Raw genomic sequence first — 18,412 nt, 5'->3', positions numbered from 1 at the left:
TATAGGGAAAACATCCAAAATGTGGTGACTCAAACTATTTGCTCTTTGTTTTATAATTTATTTTATCGACTCTATCATCAGAAGTGGCCAATTAATTTTTCCCTATATGTCCTACTAAATCTCAGTGCAAAATCACACAAGGAGGAGTGTAGTCCTGCTACATTGGTAAGTTAACGAACTATCACCAGGGTTATTTCAAAATGTTATATTCCATATTGTTTAATAATTTGTTTTCAGTCGCTACAAGTTAGATGACTTTGAAAAGAAATATTCAAGTAAGTTATGTGATCATCTGAAGCTGTTGTGAATCTGTATGTTTATGTCGTTGAAATCCTATAATACTTAGTTGTTACATGTATTGGCTTTTTTAATCGCTATTTTCTATCTGCGTACCAGTGCTTGAAGTGGGGTAATAATACCTACGGATATGCAGGGCGATAAATTATAATGACCACGCATAATTGTAAGATGGGTTTTAGGGAATTCTTTAGATTCAGGATTATTAGTTTGTTAGTGGAGTGCTGAATGTGTTTTAATAGTCTCTGATAAATTTATTTATTATTACTTGTTAACTTAGTGTGAATGTAAATGCAAATACTACCAAGTCGTACTTTCTTGTAACTTTGACCTGTGGATACTATTTGTAATGCTTTTTTGTTACTAAATGTTAATTTATATCTGGTCTATATACAGCTTTGATAAGTGTTGAAATTACTATTTATTTTCACTTCTTTGTACTTTCTCCTTTTATACTATTTATACATCACATTTCTGGCAATCTCCAAGTCACAATTATACAAGTAAACCATGCTAGGTCAAGGTACGCTCTCCTACACGGAGCTTTGGATCATATTGAACTGCAAGCTATAAGGAGCATCAAAAGTGATAAATGTAAAACCATTCAAACACAAAAAGTAACTTTTACTTTTATAATTGTGTCTTTGATGGAGTTTGTCTCATTCGCACTCATACCACATCTCCCTATATATATATTTATTGTATTATCTGTAACAATGCATTAACTGTTTGATAATAAAGATAACTTAATAATGTCTGTATTCCACCGTATGCCCACTTTGTCCTCCCCCAAACAAAAAAATATTTCACGTTTTCTTGGAACCTAACAGGGTTTTTTTTTAATTTGCCATTATGCATGTCTTTCTACATAGCTAGTGCATTTAATAAATGTATACAAAACGGTCACATATTTATCAGCAGACCACTCTATTGATTTTAAAACTGCATACTGAGTATCAAGTTTGTCATTATATTCTAAGCGTGTGGAGAACACAAGTTATCTAATATTAACTGGTATGAAGTTAATAGATATAAGCAGATGAACCATGAGTTTCAATGAGACAACTCTTCACACTACGGTTTTCAACACGTAACATTTGCTCCCAACGAGCAGCAAGCAATAAAGAGCACCAAATATGACTAGTGTAACACCATTCAAACAGGAAACGAACTTAATAAAAAACAAAACCGAGAAAAACTTATGAACCACATCAACAAACGACGACCACTGAACATAAGGTTCCTGTTTATTTTTAATAAACATAGACAAATAAGCGTGGATTCTGGTGAGGCCTAATCGATTGGGTACTCTCAAACATGCTCAAGGTTTTTATGAGACATTTTATTACTAGCTGACTTGTGTAGCATCAAACATATTTGTTTAAAATCAATATGTTTCTTTTTATTTAATGCATGTAAATATGTTGTTATGATATGAAAAAAAGCTCACTTATAGCTGTCAATAAAGTACAATGTTATTTCATTGAAGTGCAATGTAGGTATACATAAAGGCAACTGTACTATACTAGTATGTTAAGGTCATAAAACGATTGAATAAAAACAAATCCGCGTAACAAACTTAAACCGAGGGAAACATATCAACTATAAAAAAGGAACAACTGGAGCACTAAAGTGAACAACAAATAAACGCATTAAGGATACCAGGATTAAAATATTGTATTTGCGCAAGAAGCACGTTTCGAATACAAAAGACTTATCAGTGACGCTCAGATAAAACAAATATAAAAAGGCCTAATAAAGTAGGAATTTAAAGAGCTTTCAGGCCCAAAACATTCCAAACGTTTTGCCAAAACATCGCACACGTACATAGAAAGGATTTATTTGTGAACAACTGTCATTTTCCTGACTTTTTACATGACATTTTAAGAAAAAAAAATTGTGGGTTGAATCTGGTTTAATGTCTAGCCATACCTTTCGATTTTTGACATTGTTATGAATTCAAATATCACTGAAATGACAACAATATTTCAAACATACAGCTGTTGTTATAACAAGTCGTATGCCGGACCAGATTGTCATAAGGATTTCATCTGGACACTAAACAATAATGTATACTCTTTTAGGTTTTTTTAGTAGCAATGAACAAAATAACATTGTCAATTGGACATGCTTTGATACTATGTATGCGCTTGAATTTTTACTTGGTAACATCTGTGTTCGCTTCGGAGATTCTGTATATCGTCAAGTTATTGGAATTCCAATGGGGATTAAATGTGCATCCCTTATTGCGGACATGTGTTTGTATTGTTATGAGTTACAATATATGACTACAATTAGCAAAGTCCCATCAAAACAACAATGGATACAAAATTTGATAAATACTTTTAGATATTTGGATGATATATTAACTCTCAATAATGATGACTTCAGTATGTATAATAAAGAAATTTATCCTGTTGAACTTACTTTAAATAAAGTTAATACTAACAATTACCACTGCCCTTTTCTCGATCTTGATATGTATATCATTAACGGGAAGCTTTACACAAAAAAATATTATTAAAGGGATGATTTTTTCATTTCCTATCGTTAATTATCCATTTGTAGATGGTGACGTTCCCTTGCCACCATCTTATGGGATTTATATATCTCAACTTGTACGATTCGTTCGTGTTATCGTTTGAATTAATAATAATTGTAATAAGGCCATCTTTATCATGTTTATAGAATTAACTAGAGTATTTTTTGTTACCATCTCACTTGTAAATTAATCTGTTCAACGGGTTGGTTTGCTTTTCCGGCTGTGTCTTATAGTGTTTCTTAGTTGACATATTGTATAATTTTTCGTAATTAACCATGGGTATTGTCATTAATGACGTCTTCCTCAAATCAGATCAGAAGTATGAGAAGTAAATTAATCTATTTGCAAACAGCGTCATCTTATAGGATGTTCTCTTTTAATATTATTATTAAATCACATCTATCGGGATTCAAACTCTTGCTATAGTTGCTGTGAATAGCCAGGGGATAATAACATCTATCAGAATTTAAATTCTTGTTTGGTAACTGTTAATTGCCGTGACTTGTTTTTAAGAAATCGTAAAGATTGAACTTTTAATATCTTCGGAAAGTGTTCCTACTTAATAATTCTCTCTGAAAAATGTATAATTAAGAAGATCCATAACACTTGTAAACTATAAAGGTTACTTTATATCCTGCAAACGTTTTTCGGAACATCACGTACAACCAATAAAAATTGAGAATATTATTTAATAATTAAAACTCCAAGGCAATTTCCTAAGGAGTTTGTTTATGAAAACTGACAAAAAAGCTGTCAATAAACGGAATAAATTAAAAAAAAAAATTATACATACATGTAGACTTAATTTATACTCTACGACTTTTTTGGTCAACTATGCATTGGATACATCTAGGAACTATGTTAGACACACATGTTTTGGGATGGCTATATCTTCTTATGTCGCGGGGTAATGTAATATTTTGATAACCAAGTTATATATATATATATATATATATACTATATAGGATAGCTGTATTCTGTTTTGGTAGCCCATCATAATAGTTATTCACTGCAAACTGTTTATTATTTTGGACGTTCGAAATATAAGAATTTAGGAAGTATTTGTTTATGTCCTATCTTTAAAATTGAGAATAAAAATGGGGAATGTGTCAAAGAGACAACAACCGACCATAGGAGAGGCAACAGCAGAAAGTCACCAATAGGTCTTCAATGCAGCGAGAAATTCCCACACCTGGAGGCTGGCCCCTAAATAAATATATATATATATATTAGTTTAGTGATAATGAACGCAAAATTATTCACAAATTTTTTTTTAAAAATAATACAAGACTAACAAGGGCCAGAGGTTCCTGACTTTGGACAAGCGCAAAAATGCGGCGGGGTTAATTTGAGGAAGAACTTTATTAGCTTTTGTATTTTCTTAGGGTAAATTGTATTTGCTTGGGAGGGGTGGAGCTTTTTGTTTCTGTTTTATGGGTATTTTTTCCTGTTAAGCCTATATTTAGGCTGTAGAGCTATCTCCTTTCACCTAGTGGAATTATATTTTTCACCTATTACATACGTTCCAAAATCTTTTATCTCACGCACAAATCTAATTCAACAAGTGTTGATGTATGAGGGGCAACGGTCTTTAATATGCAACGTTAATGTGTATGTCAAAATAAAGGATCCCTAAAACGAATCTAAAGTACGATTCGTCAAGCGTAGGTACATTTGTCAAATTGCAAGAAAGCTCTCATACGATACATATACGGATCAGTAAATTTCATAGGAGATGAGAGTGTTTATGAATGATTTTTTTTCGGCTGCACAATAGCATTTTACTTTTTAAAACACCCACAGTCCTTGGATTGTTAAACTTCCCACTAACATCATACACCATTACATCATTTACCATACACCACTACACCATTACACCATTTACCATACACCATTCACCATTACAACATGCATCCTATGCTATTACACCATACACGTTAAAGGGGCACTAGTTACGAGATATATCAAAAAACTAATATATTTTTGTGGGCTCAATCAGTAATGAAATAAAAATACTTATTAGTAGTGAAATAATAATTCCTTTTTAGTAGCTAATAATGTTCAATGTTGTCAAAATAACAAACAAAACATTGATTATGAGTAATTCACTTGCAAGTGAATACTTCGACCTCATTGTATTCGTTTTAATGTGATATTGAAGTTAACCCCTTATCTTGAGATGGATAAGTAGTTATCAAAGGTACCAGGATTATAATTTAGTACGCCAGACGCGCGTTTCGTCTACACAAGAATCATCAGTGACGCTCATATCAAAATATTTATAAAGCCAAACAAGTACAAAGTTGAAGAGCATTGAGGATCGAAAATTCCAAAACGTTTTGTTAAATACGGCTAAAGTAATCTATGCCTGGAATAAGAAAATCCTTAGTTTTTCGAAAATTTCAAAGTTTGGTAAACAGGAAATTTATAGAAATGACCACATTATTGATATTCATAACAACACCGAAGTGTTGACTACTAAGACATGAATTGTATGTGTAAAGTTATTTAAAGGAAGAGAATGTCAACATAGAAAATGAAACCAAGGTAAATCATTTGATTAACTGATTCGATCCACTAATAAACATTCTATTACAGGTAAACAAGATGATAAACATTTATTTTTGTATCTGTAATATGAAATTAAATAGACCTAGAATAGTTCAACAGCACGTGTTTGCTTAATCTATTTATATCTATATTTATGTTTACATCGCTGAACTTTCCATTTCTAAGTAGCAACATTCCAGCAGCACCTGCATACGGGGTATATATCTCCCAATTGATACGATATTCCCGTGCTTGCATTTCCTATCATGATTTTCTTGATAGAGGGTTACTGCTCACAAGGAAGCTATTAAACCAAGAGTTCCAAATGGTGAAGTTGAAATCATCCCTTCGTAAATTTTACGGACGCCATCACGAGTTGGTTGACCGTTATGGAATAACCGTTTCACAAATGATATCGGATATGTTCCTTACGTCGTAACTACAATCCCCTTCCCTTTCATGAATTTGACCTACCGAATTAGACTATTTACCGGATTTGTAATCACATAAGCAACACGACGGGTGCCGCATGTGGAGCAGGATCTGCTTACCCTTCCGGAGCACCTGAGATCACCCCTAGTTTTTGGTGGGGTTCGTGTTGTTTATTCTTTAGTTTTCTATGTTGTGTCATGTGTCCTATTGTTTTTCTGTTTGTCTTTTTCATTTTTAGCCATGGCGTTGTCAGTTTGTTTTAGATTTACGAGTTTGACTGTCCCTTTGGTATCTTTCGTCCCTCTTTTATAACAATTAGATCGATACTGTATGTCAAACATACTTGACGACAGTGAATTCAAAATAATCCTTGTAGCGCTGGTTGTGGATTAAGACAAAGAGTAAAAATAACGACCCCTAAGGATCATTCAAAAAGGAAAGATATAAAAACAAATTGGTAAATTCAAAGTTCATACGAGGTGAAAACAATTGTCACATTCCTGATTTGGCAAAGGCATTCAATGCAGTTTTAAAATATTGGAAAAGATATATACGAAAAAGTGAAATATTTCCAACGGATCAATTCAAACGTATGTGTTGTAAAATAACGATTTGCAGTTGATGTCCTTTTGAAAATCTAATTAAATACAACAATTACAGATAATAATTTTCATTTGAAACACCACGGTTTACGCCCAGATTGCAAGCATAGAGGTGTTGGCACGCAATGTTGCCACGTTGGTTTTTAACGCTTTCCCACTCTGATTTTGATTTGGTCGTCCCTGATGAAACGCCAGTATGACGTACTAAACTATGAAATTGGTATACCTGGTGAGTTTTGCATGTTCTGATAAAAATCTGTTCAATTTAACAATTAGTAAATACTATTAAGAGTTTTTAATCTAATCAATTATCACCTTCTTCTTTCAAGCTACGCCCCACAAAATTTGACTTTTGCTTTGAAAATCAAAATAAACTTATTATAGATACCAGGACTAAATTTAGTATATACGCCAGACGCGCGTTTAGACTACAAAAGACAGTGACACTCAAATCCCAAAAAGTTAAAAATGCCAAATAAAGTACCAAGTTGAAGAGCATCGAAGACCAAAATTCCAAGTTCAAAAAGGTTTGCCAAATACAGCTAAATTAAATGTAATCTATGCCTGAGGTAGACAAGCCTTAGTATTTCACAACAGTAAATTTATAAATATAACCATATCAATGACAATTCATGTCAGCACAAAACGTGCTGACTACTGGGCTTGTGATACCCTCGGGGAAATAACCAGCAGTGACATCGACCCAGTGGTTGTAAATAAACTCATCATATATACCAGGACTAAATTTACTATTTAAATACCTCAATTTCAGAATGGTTATTTCAATTTGAAACACCACGGTGTATCTACTCTCAGCTGGCGAGCATAGAGGTTTTGGCACACAATGTTGCAAGGTTGGTTTTTAATGCTTTCTCACATTGAATTTGATTTGGTCGTCCCTGATGGAACTCCAGTATGACGTACATAACTGTATAATGTATATCTCATTTGTTAGTTTAAGGAAGTTTAAATACCAGATTTCTTTATATTTTTGTATGCTTTTTTCATAATTCTAATAAAAAGTATGGGTCAATGTGCTTTTTTTTAAGCTACGCCCCACAAAACTTCCCAAATTTGCTTAGATTGTTCATAAAAAAAACACATTTTTGTGCATACAAAGAAATCTAAAAGATACAATTTTGAAATAATATATCAAAAGATAGGTTTTATAATATTTTTTAAGAAAATAGAAAAAATTAAAAGAGGTATCTCTCCTAACATGGCTTCGTTGAAAAATTGATTCTAAAACACAAATACTTAGTATTTGTTTAAGAATTGTATCAGTGCAACTAATCAATAAGCTTTCCATAAATGATTAATAAAGGCAACAGTAGTATACCGCTGTTCAAAATTCATAAATCGATAGAGAGAAAAAAAAAATTCTGGTTACAAACTAAAACTGAGGTAAAAGTCTCAAATCTAAGAGAACAACGACACAGCCGAGACACAACAACGCACGCAGAAACGAAGTACAATGTAACAATGGCCATGTTCATGACTTGGTACAGGGCATTATATGAAAAAATGGTGGGTTGAACCTGGCTTACCTCCCGCTTTAATGGCAATGTTAATTATAACATTAAAATGACAACATTACACGACAAGGTTACAATTAATAAACATATAAATTGGATAAAATAGAGACAGAGAAACAAACGAATAATAGCCATCTAAAGGTAACAGGTAAACAAATATTTGTATATGCCAGACGCGCGCTACGTCCACACAAAAGTTTGCTCAGTTTGTAATGGGACAAAAACATCATTATTATCAAGAATAATACATAGTTTTGCAAACAGTAAATTTTATACAATTCCTATATAAAGAAATAAACATGATTAAACTGAAGTGGTGACTAAGTATAGAATAAAACAAAATACATTACAAAATCACAGCCCTGTTAGCCATAGTCAATGCAACGCCCAAAGTGACGTCACATTTAAATTTCTAAAACGTGTTTCAAAAATTAAGAAAGAATTTGGATGAAATTCAAGATTAGATTTTCTATGACATATATAACTTCTATTAATAACAATTAAAATTATAATACTTATCAATATTTAATTGTAGTAGTAATTTGATAATTTATTGTATTATCTAGCTTTATGGCTTTTGTGAATAAATATATCCATTCTAAGAAATTAATGACAAATTAGTCGTAAAATTTGCAGATTTGGGCAAATAACTACATTTTGTTTACCGATTTTGTACTGCAAATAAACTCATCATAGATTCAATATGCCGATATACCATGAATCTACCTTAAGCTTTTGCAGGTGCAAATTAATAGATCATTTACGAGACCCACATACCTGCATGCATATTTGATCTTCGAAATCTATACATCCCTTTCAGCGAAACATATCAGATTTGTTAGATTTTGATTTGTCCATTAATAGCAATAGTATTACTATATAGTTGTAGTAATATATATATAATGTTTTGAATTGTTTTAAGCTAGTAATTTTGGGGCTCTTTATATCTTGTTGTGTGTTGTGAGCTAAGGCTCCGTGTTGAAGGCCGTGCATTGACCTATAATGGTTTACTTTTTTTAAATTGTTATGTGGATGGAGAGTTGTCACATTAGCACTCACACCACATCTTCCTATATCTATGTATAATATTTATTTGCAAATTTTTGTTTAAGCTTTTACGAATGCAAACGTTGCATTCGGGAAACCCTCAAAGCTGTCTTCAACATTTGAACTATATAACTCTTCATTTGCTCTGGATGGATATAGGTCAACAAGATCAGTTCAAGGGGATTTCACCTGCGCACATTCAGACAGTCTTGATAATCAGCATTCGTGGTGGGTAGTCGATCTTCAAAATGTGTATTTCATTAATGAAGTAGATATGTTTGGACGTACAGATTGTTGCGGTGAGTTGTTTTGTGTTCTCAGATTTATTAAAATATATAAATAAGACGCGTTATAATAATATATAACGCCATGCTGACGTGTCCCAATCTAAGAATGAGCGAATAATTCAGATAAATAGAAAATGGAACAACGCCTACCTCAAAATTTCATTTTAATGCAACATTATCCGAATTAAGAAAGTACATGTCACGGGATAATCTTCAGCTGCAGAGTTCTCATTCATATGTCGTCATGATTTAACATAACATTAATGCGCCAATATAATGTTTTATTTTTTTATCTTGTTTTTTTTTTTAACATCGTATCAAACTTTTGTTTGTTATGCATTATAATGGAAATAATGGTAATGTATTTTTTTTTCAATTTAAATTTGAACTCATAGACATCAACCTAGTTTTCCATGGTTAGGATACATGTTAGTATTGCAAAAAAAAGCCTTAGGGATACGTGTACAGTTTACATACTCACACGATCTTGAACAGCTAAATTATTTATCATTGGTTTCAGCAAAATACTTATTTGTGAAATACAGATGTCGTAAAAAAAATGAAGGGTGACATTACCCCTCAGCAATAAATTTCACATGACGCCTACTATCCTTCTGGCATATTTGCAAAAGCTCATTCATGTAATTAATTAAAACCAAAAACCATTCAATACCTCGAAAACATTTAAAATTAAAAGAATCAAGTCAAAGAGATCACACAACATAGTTCAGTCATTTGTATCTTCTGGTTCATCTGTCAAGGAAAATGAATGGAAATTTGTACATAATTCTGACCCTTTACAAAGCTCCGAACATGTGAACAAATACATGACTTTTTATATGGAGATTTTCCCTGACATGAAAACACAAGATCCTGTATGAACTCTGCTGAAATATGCCCTTTAAAATACACGGGTTGTAATGAATAATTTAACTCTCGCCAACCGTATTCTAAAGGTGACGGAATAGGGATTTAGCAATGTGTGATGCGGTCAAAATTTAAGTTTAAAACGAAGCACTTGTTATATGCTGTTTCAGTGCTGCTTCACAGGGAGGTAACCTTATCAAATTTGAATCTTTATTTGTGGCAAGCTTGACGCTCAATTTATTCATATCATGATGCTTTCAAAATAACTTTCTTGCTCAAACAAGGACCTCATCTTAGGCAGTATAAACGAATCTCTGCAAACCACTAAAATGGTCGCGCGTGTCCTTCAGAGTCCTGTAGACAGTTTTCTTACCTAATTTAAACAGATAAAAAGTTTGTGATAAAACCTTGAAAAATTTCAGGATTTACAAACGTTCTGGTTAAGCAAAGCTCACAATCAGTTGGAATCATAGAGGATTTTGTCAAAGTTTTGAAGAATAAAACTATCAAAGAAATGAAGGAGAGCCTGGTTGTTTTCTTTAACAGAAATAATTTCTGCCAGTATAAAAGACCTCTCTCTTAAAACACTTTATTGAAGCTGTAGATTTTTAACATCAATACAATGAACCAATACCATACCATCTCTAGTTTAAGCTGAGTTTGATTGGTCAAGGGAAGGTAGATAAAGTGCACAAAAGACTTCAGATTTGAATTTCTTCACCAAATCAGACTTTCATATAGTGTCTTAATCACGACAAAGAGAGATTGGAATGGGACCAACAGGGTGCGACAGCATTTTCTATTGTAACATTATCAATAGTTAAGGTGGTACCCAACACTTTCACTAAAATTAATTTGGCTCGTTTAATTTTCATAAACTTTTATCAAAGCATTTACTTTGACCCTTTGAAAAAATTTATAAAAATTTCTAAAATATTGAACCAAGCGTTTCATCAGAAAAATTACACTGGTTATATATCAGTTTGACAAACGCCAATTTTGATCACTGAGAAGCTTGATATTCCCTTTACAAAACAACGTAATTAAAACGTTTTGCTGACTTAACAAAGTTATCTCCCTGTAGTGTTAGGTACCACCTTAACATAAAAATTTCTATAGCCAAAATCAGTGCATGTCTAAAAACAAGTTCTGGATTTATATGAAGTTAAACTATTTCCCCCGTTTTAAATTTAAGGTTTGTTTTGTTGTCATGTTTTCAAACGTTATAGATTTAACTTTGATATTGAACTATAAAAACTCTATGACTGTCCTACAGAAAGGTCAGTAGTAATTATGAAAGGACGAGACATTTTAAAGTCTTTCTCGACAGCTGTGAGCAAGGAATCTTATATATCTCTTGTAACATGCATTCGAGCAGAAGAGATATTGATAATAAAGTTAATGGTACTAATTTTTGTGCACCAGATGCGCATTTCGACAATACATGTCTCTTCAGTGATGCTCGTGGCCAAAATATTTGAAATGAAAAGCTTATATAAAAAATGAAGAGCTATGATCCAAAAGGTCCAAAAAGTATAGCCAAATCCGTGATAGGAATCAGAGCTTTGCATAAGGGAGGTACATTCCTAAATTAACGACATGGAGGATTGAATACCACATCAAAGGGATCAGTCATGGTTTCCATCAGATGGTTCACAAACATAACATAGGCAATAACATGTTCTTCATCTCGTTTTATTGTTGTTCGGTTTGTTTCCTCGTGTGAATTTGTATTAATTGCAAAAATTCCAGCTTTGATATGTTATGGCTTCAATGCCAACAGATCTTTTCTGTGTTTAAATGTCCACGAGTCTGTCAAATAACAAAGTTGCCATTTATAAACGCTGACCAAACATTATCTAGAAGTTGAAGCATATCGAGTATGTAAACTGGCATCAACTGTAAGTGGTACGGTTGGTTAAAAATAAATAGGTAACATTTGAGATGACGATATCAATTGATGTCACCAATTACCCTCTTGTTCTGCTCTTACATTTGACATTTGACTGCTTCAAGAAAACTATCCCAGTATTTAAATTTAGGTGATGCAGCATAACCCCATTGTTTACATGTATCTATAAGAAGCTGTATATCGGTCAAAGTTGGAATTAGGTCTTGTGTCTGGCTTTAATTATTAAATTATTAGTGCTTCTGAGATAAACTAATTTGATTTTGTTGTATTACTAAAGTATGAAATAACATTTTCCCTTTAAAGAAATGAAAAAACTATTTTGAAACGTACTGTACTAAACTCAAAATATTCGTAGTGTTCAACTTTTACAATAACTCTTTAATAACGGATTAATTTTGCTAAACCGTATTTTAAATCGTAAAAAAAGGTGTACTTTGTATCGTACTTCAAGTCGTTCTTTTGTTATGTTAGTTTTTAATAACATTAAATATCTGATCGAGTGCGAAACGTTAACGATAATCTGAAAGGGAACGTATAGTTCATTCATAAAAACTATTGGAGTTATGATTTTGATTCCCAAAACGGATTTATTTTAAAGATATGGTGAGTAAATATTTGTTTATACTATGAACCTGTTGATACACCATGTTTTTTTTACAATTAAATGATATACATGAATTACATACACAATAAAAATTACATGTCGGGAGTTTAGAGCAGTGTACATATGATCATTTAATCAGTATAGTAATATTTTTTTGTAACAATTACTTACTCAAATTTTTTTTAATTTTATTATCAGCTCACTTTCTCGCTAACTTTGATGTTGAAATTATTTTGCCAACATGTACATGCAATCATTGGAATAATCTAGAGGAAGGAGATATACTTAATTGTCATTATCAGGCAACAGGAAGTCAGAGAATCACGGCTACCTGCCCTCTTAACACTAAGGGAAGGTATGTCAGGATGAAACGCAGGGATACGGGATACTTAATTATTTGTGAAATAGAAGTGAAGGGAAATCCAGTAAACAGCCTCCATGAGTCAGGTAGAATAATTGATTTAACTTTTAGTTACACATTTGTTATTTTTGATTACTTTAATAATGTACCTTTAGAAGAATGTCAATTAACAGGTCTGAATAAAAGACCGAGTAAGGGGATACTTGTTATGTAGCTGTACAACTTTTTTTAAAACAATTAAGCAAAAGCTCTTATAGTAAGATGGAAAATAAGTAAAAGAACAAAATACCGACCTCCTTGAAAATACATCACAGTTTCAATTGAAGAAAATGGTGTTTTAAATTTTTATAGCTAGCTAGCTAAACCTGTCACGTGTATGAGAGTTGTATCAAATATGTCGTATGGTATCACAAAGTACTTTAGTAATACATTTATGGTGTATGCTATCATTTTCAATTTGACAAGCATTATATATTATTTATTTTAGACGATTTTGCAATTTTGCATGGGGAATGGTGGTAAACAAGATAGGAAAATCAGACGTCTTGAGAGGACTTATTTCAGAAAAAGACCAATATGTAAATTATCAAAGGTTCTGGAGAGTGTTGTTGAGAAACCCACGAACTTTAACGTGACGTCCTGCATCACTGTATCTTTCGTGTTGCACAGCTCCAATTAACTTCATTGTTGCATTATGTATATCATTTGGTGTTAGATATGTTTGTTTACATGTGCCAATACTCGAGCTATTCATCTTGAAATAGTTCCAGATATGACTGAAAAATCGTTCATGCTAGCTTTTCGTAGATTCATTAGCAGGAAATCGATACCAAGAGTTATGATATCGGACAATGCTACAACATTTGTTGCCGCCGCGGAGGAAATACGAAAGTTAACGGACTCTAAATCTTTACATGACAAATTGTGCCAATTTGGAACAACATGGAAATTCATACCAAAACGTGCTCCATGGTACGGCGGATTTTGGGAAAGACTGGTTGGACTAACTAAAAATTGTCTAAAAAAGATTCTTGGACGCGCATGTATAGATTTACCTCTGTTACAGACATTAGTGGTGGAAATTGAAGCTTACCTTAACAATAGACCGCTTACCTATATATCGTCGGACATTGCCGATCCAGAGCCGCTTACCCCGTCGCATCTATTGTATGGAAGACAAATTAAATCTTTCCCGTATCCGTTATATACAGATGAAACAGACAGTTATAGTGCCGATTTAACAACTAATCACGAAACTATGAATGATCAAGCGAAAAGGAGATTCCGTCTTATTGAACAATTTTTAGCAAGATGGAAACACGAGTATTTGACCTCCTTACGTGAATTTCACCGAGTGTCTGGAAATAACAATCAAAGTGTAAAACAAGGAGATGTAGTCCAGATATATGATGATAATTCTCCACGTACGACGTGGAAACTCGGTGTTATTGAAGAACTTACATACGGAAACGATAACCTTGTGCGATCTGCGACGGTCCGAACATCTAACTCTAAACTAAACAGACCAATTGTCAAGTTATATCCTTTGGAGATTTGTGAATCCGACTCAATTACTACACAGACGCAAAGATATCAGCGAAGAGCCAAGACAGATGCCGTAGAGAAAATCAGAGAGTGTTTAAAGTGACATTTTTCAATTATATTCAAGTGAAGTGACAGTAAATTTAAATTATTTAATTTATATGAGACATTAATTTTAAAAGAAATATTTCATTTCATTTATTCGTAAAAGTTCATTCAGTTCTAGAACAATTCATTTAATTTATTCCGTATATTTGAGACACTTTCTGCGGCCCCGGAGAATGTTGAGAAACCCACGAACTTTAACGTGACGTCCTGCGGACGTCGGTAAGGAACTTTAATTGTAACGTCATTCTTTTTGTTGTTGTTACTTTATACATGAATGTGGCTTATGCAATATAAATATACACCTTAGATCTTTTGTTTCCTTCACGATAAGTGTGTTTAGAATACACTTACGTAAACAGTTTCACAGTATTTCTGAAGGCCCTCTTCCACTGTGGACAGATATCCAACACAAACGCGATGAATTCTACAATTTGCTATTTAATATAATCATGGTAATGTTCTTTGCAGCAATTATGGCCTTGTATTCGCCGAAATATTATCCTTGACAAATACTATGTTTTTGCATGTAAGATAATCTAAGTGCTCGTGTATTCCTAATTCTTTTACAACATGTACTGAACACTCGTAATGGTAAGATTTGCATGTAAAGACAAAATTACTGTGCAGTTTTGTCCACAGCATCAATTCATGCATACTTATTGTGATGATATGACAGACAATTATACAGCTTCCTTGTCTCTGAAAAAGGATTTTTGTCATCCTTCATACAGTTTGTTTTAAAATTATGAATTCGCTGTTTTATTACAGACCTGATTATATTGACCTATTCTGACAAAGTATTATGTTTAAATTCCTCCATGCTCTGGTGTAGTCGTCAAGGCAATCCATAATTATTTTTGAAGTTCTTATGGATGTGTTGGGGTTCTTTAAATGGTGGACCATGAAATATTTACTTTCGGAGATTTTCATGTTGATTTTTCCAAGTATAAAGATTGCCAGAGAGTCTGTAAATATAAGGCGAGTGGGAAACAGTCCGATGCCAGCGGCGTTTTTGGGGTATTGTTCGTAGTTTAAGTCTAGAAATGCTTGCTTACAGATTAAAATTTAAGGTCCAATGGATTTGGAGTAGCTGTATTGTACACTAGGAACAAATTGATTTTTAAAATAAAGTGAAATTTTATACCATACCTCCTTGTGATTTAGAACGTTCCTGATGTTGATTGCATCTATTCCTTTATCATGAAAGGCACAGAGAGAAATTCCCTCTTTTCATTAGGTAAATGTTTCGATCTTAATGGTATGAAAAGACGAAGAAAGACTACTTAACAAATATACTGCGATTCAAACGCACAAAATCTATAAAATGCTGTTTTCATTTATTTATTTCAACATGTTTAATCATGCTACAAAGTCAGATCGTACGTCAATACCAGACTAGTCAATGTAATCATAACAGATAAAAGAACAAATAAATAAAAATGATGGGTATTTAAAACCGAAGATTTCGTGATATGACGCCACAACTTATATTTCATTGAGTCGAAAAATGTGCTTCGAATAATTTTACATTTTGAAAGTTACTCAAAATAACATTTTACACTTCAATAACAATCTCATTGTAGCAAAAATATATCTAAACTCATGTATAATGATACCGAAAGATATTGATAACCGCTGCAGATTCCTGTTATGTTCTTGTTTTGTTTTTTAATGTCAAATAATTTAAACACATTATTTTTCTTATTAAGGTTTAGGAAGCACTGTTTCTACATATGCATGTGGAAAGATTGGATACGGATATTTCGGTCCTGTTTTAGATTCATCTGTAATGCAAAGTAACATTCAGTGTACAAGTACGTGCATCATAAAGACTTTGTGTTACGTTGCAGAGTATAACATAAACACTAACGTCTGTACACTGAAGGGAGAATGTCTTAATGGAACGCAGTCATCTTTGTACACAGACAACGAAAAACAAGTGTTTTTTATTCCATAGGATTTTGAATGTTACCTGCACAACTGGCGAGCTGATCCATCTATAATATGGTATTTTGTTTGATGTAGTAGTCTAAATGTTATGGTTTAAGGATTATATACTTTATGTTTGGTTGAAAAAACAATTGAGAATATATTCTTAAATATTGACTTGTTAAGATTTTTTAAGTTCGGTTAATGTTTATCTCAGCGTACTTTGTAGATCTTTAACATTTACTGTTAAGGATGTCTGCTTGTCATGTTTTGTAATTTTTGTCAGACTTTCTGAATCCTCTAATTTTATACAAGGGAATGCCTTACAAAAATCCCCCTGAATCCCTATTTTTCTTTTTATAAATCATATAATTAAAAGTCATTTGTAAAAGTCTCATAAAATTGTATTTATATTTTAATAGTATTTGAGAACTTGCTGTAACAAAATGTTAGAAATTATTACAAAGTAAGGAATGTATCTCCCTCATGCAAAGCTCTGATTTCTTTCACGGATTTGGCTATACTTTTTGGACCTTCTGGATTATAGCTCTTCATCTTTTATATAAGCTTTGGATTTCAAATATTTTGGCCACGAGCATCACTGAAGAGACATATATTGTCGAAATGTGCCGCTGGTGCAAGAAAATTGGTACCGTTAATGTTATTACTACCACTGGGTCGATGCCTCTGCTGGTGGATAGTTAGTCCCTGAGGGTATCACCAGCACAGTAGCCAGTGCTTCGGTACTGGCCAGGAAAATACGGATGTTTGTGTTATTATAATTTGCTGTAACAAAATGTTAGAAATTATTACAAATTAAGGAATGTATCAACCTTATAAAAGCTCTGATTTCTTTCACGGATTTGGCTATACTTTTTGGACTTTTTGGAGTATAGCTCTTCATCTCTTATATAAGCTTTGGATTTCAAATATTGAAGCCATGAGCATCACTGAAGAGACATGTATTGTCGAAATGCGCATCTGGTGCAGGAAAAATAGTACCGTTAAAGTTATTAACTGATCAATGATAAAGCTATGAAAAATTAAGAGAGAACATTTTCCCGCCAAAATTCCACTGGCTAATTTTTGAAAACAAGCAAATTGACCCTGATTTTTTTTTGGCTTTTTTTATCCTCTATTATTTACTTATCAATTCATACTAGTTTTATTTAAATTATTTATTTTGAAATTAAACAGTGAACATTCTGAGGTCCCTTTATGATAACATTTTTTTCACTTCCTCGGTATTTATACATTGTGTTATTTTTACCTTTGTATTTTATTTTTTTTTGCTTTTTTTTTGTCTTTTTATTGTGTTTATGTGCCTTGTCCATAAAGTGTCTACACGACATTCTTGTTATGGCACCCTCAACGGAGTTGGGGTGACGTATTGTTATTCATCGATTCTTTTTTATGGCACCCTCAACGGAGTTGGGGTGACGTATTGTTATTCATCGATTCTTTTTTTCCTTATTATGGCACCCTCAACGGAGTTGGGGTGACATATTGTTATTGTTCGTTTCTTTTTTTCTTATTATTATTATGGCACCCTAAACGGAGTTTGGGTGACATATTGTTGTTCTACGTTTCTTTTTTTTCTTATTAAGTCACCAAAACGGAGTTTTTGGCGACTTATTGTTTTTGTCGCGTTTCTTATTATGGCACCCTCAACGGAGTTGGGGTGACATATTGTTATTGTTCGTTTCTTTTTTTCTTATTATTATGGCACCCTCAACGGAGTTGGGGTGTAGTATTGTTATTCTACGTTTCTTTTTTTTCTTATTATTATTTTTATTA

General features: G+C 32.7%; 1 protein-coding gene across 1 annotated transcript; it reads left to right on the top strand.

Moving 5' to 3' along the window:
* Positions 1 to 13,808: 13,808 nt before the first annotated feature.
* Positions 13,809 to 14,684, top strand: LOC134722442 (uncharacterized). The gene has a single exon (XM_063586063.1). The coding sequence runs from the start codon at positions 13,809 to 13,811 to the stop codon at positions 14,682 to 14,684; it is 876 nt and encodes a 291-aa protein (XP_063442133.1).
* The last annotated feature ends 3,728 nt before the right edge of the window (positions 14,685 to 18,412 follow it).

This window comes from Mytilus trossulus, chromosome 6, assembly GCF_036588685.1.
Source record: "Mytilus trossulus isolate FHL-02 chromosome 6, PNRI_Mtr1.1.1.hap1, whole genome shotgun sequence".
Taxonomy (NCBI): Eukaryota; Metazoa; Mollusca; class Bivalvia; order Mytilida; family Mytilidae; genus Mytilus; species Mytilus trossulus.
Note: the sequence above shows the minus strand (reverse complement) of the source record. Positions and strands in the feature narration are given on the sequence as shown.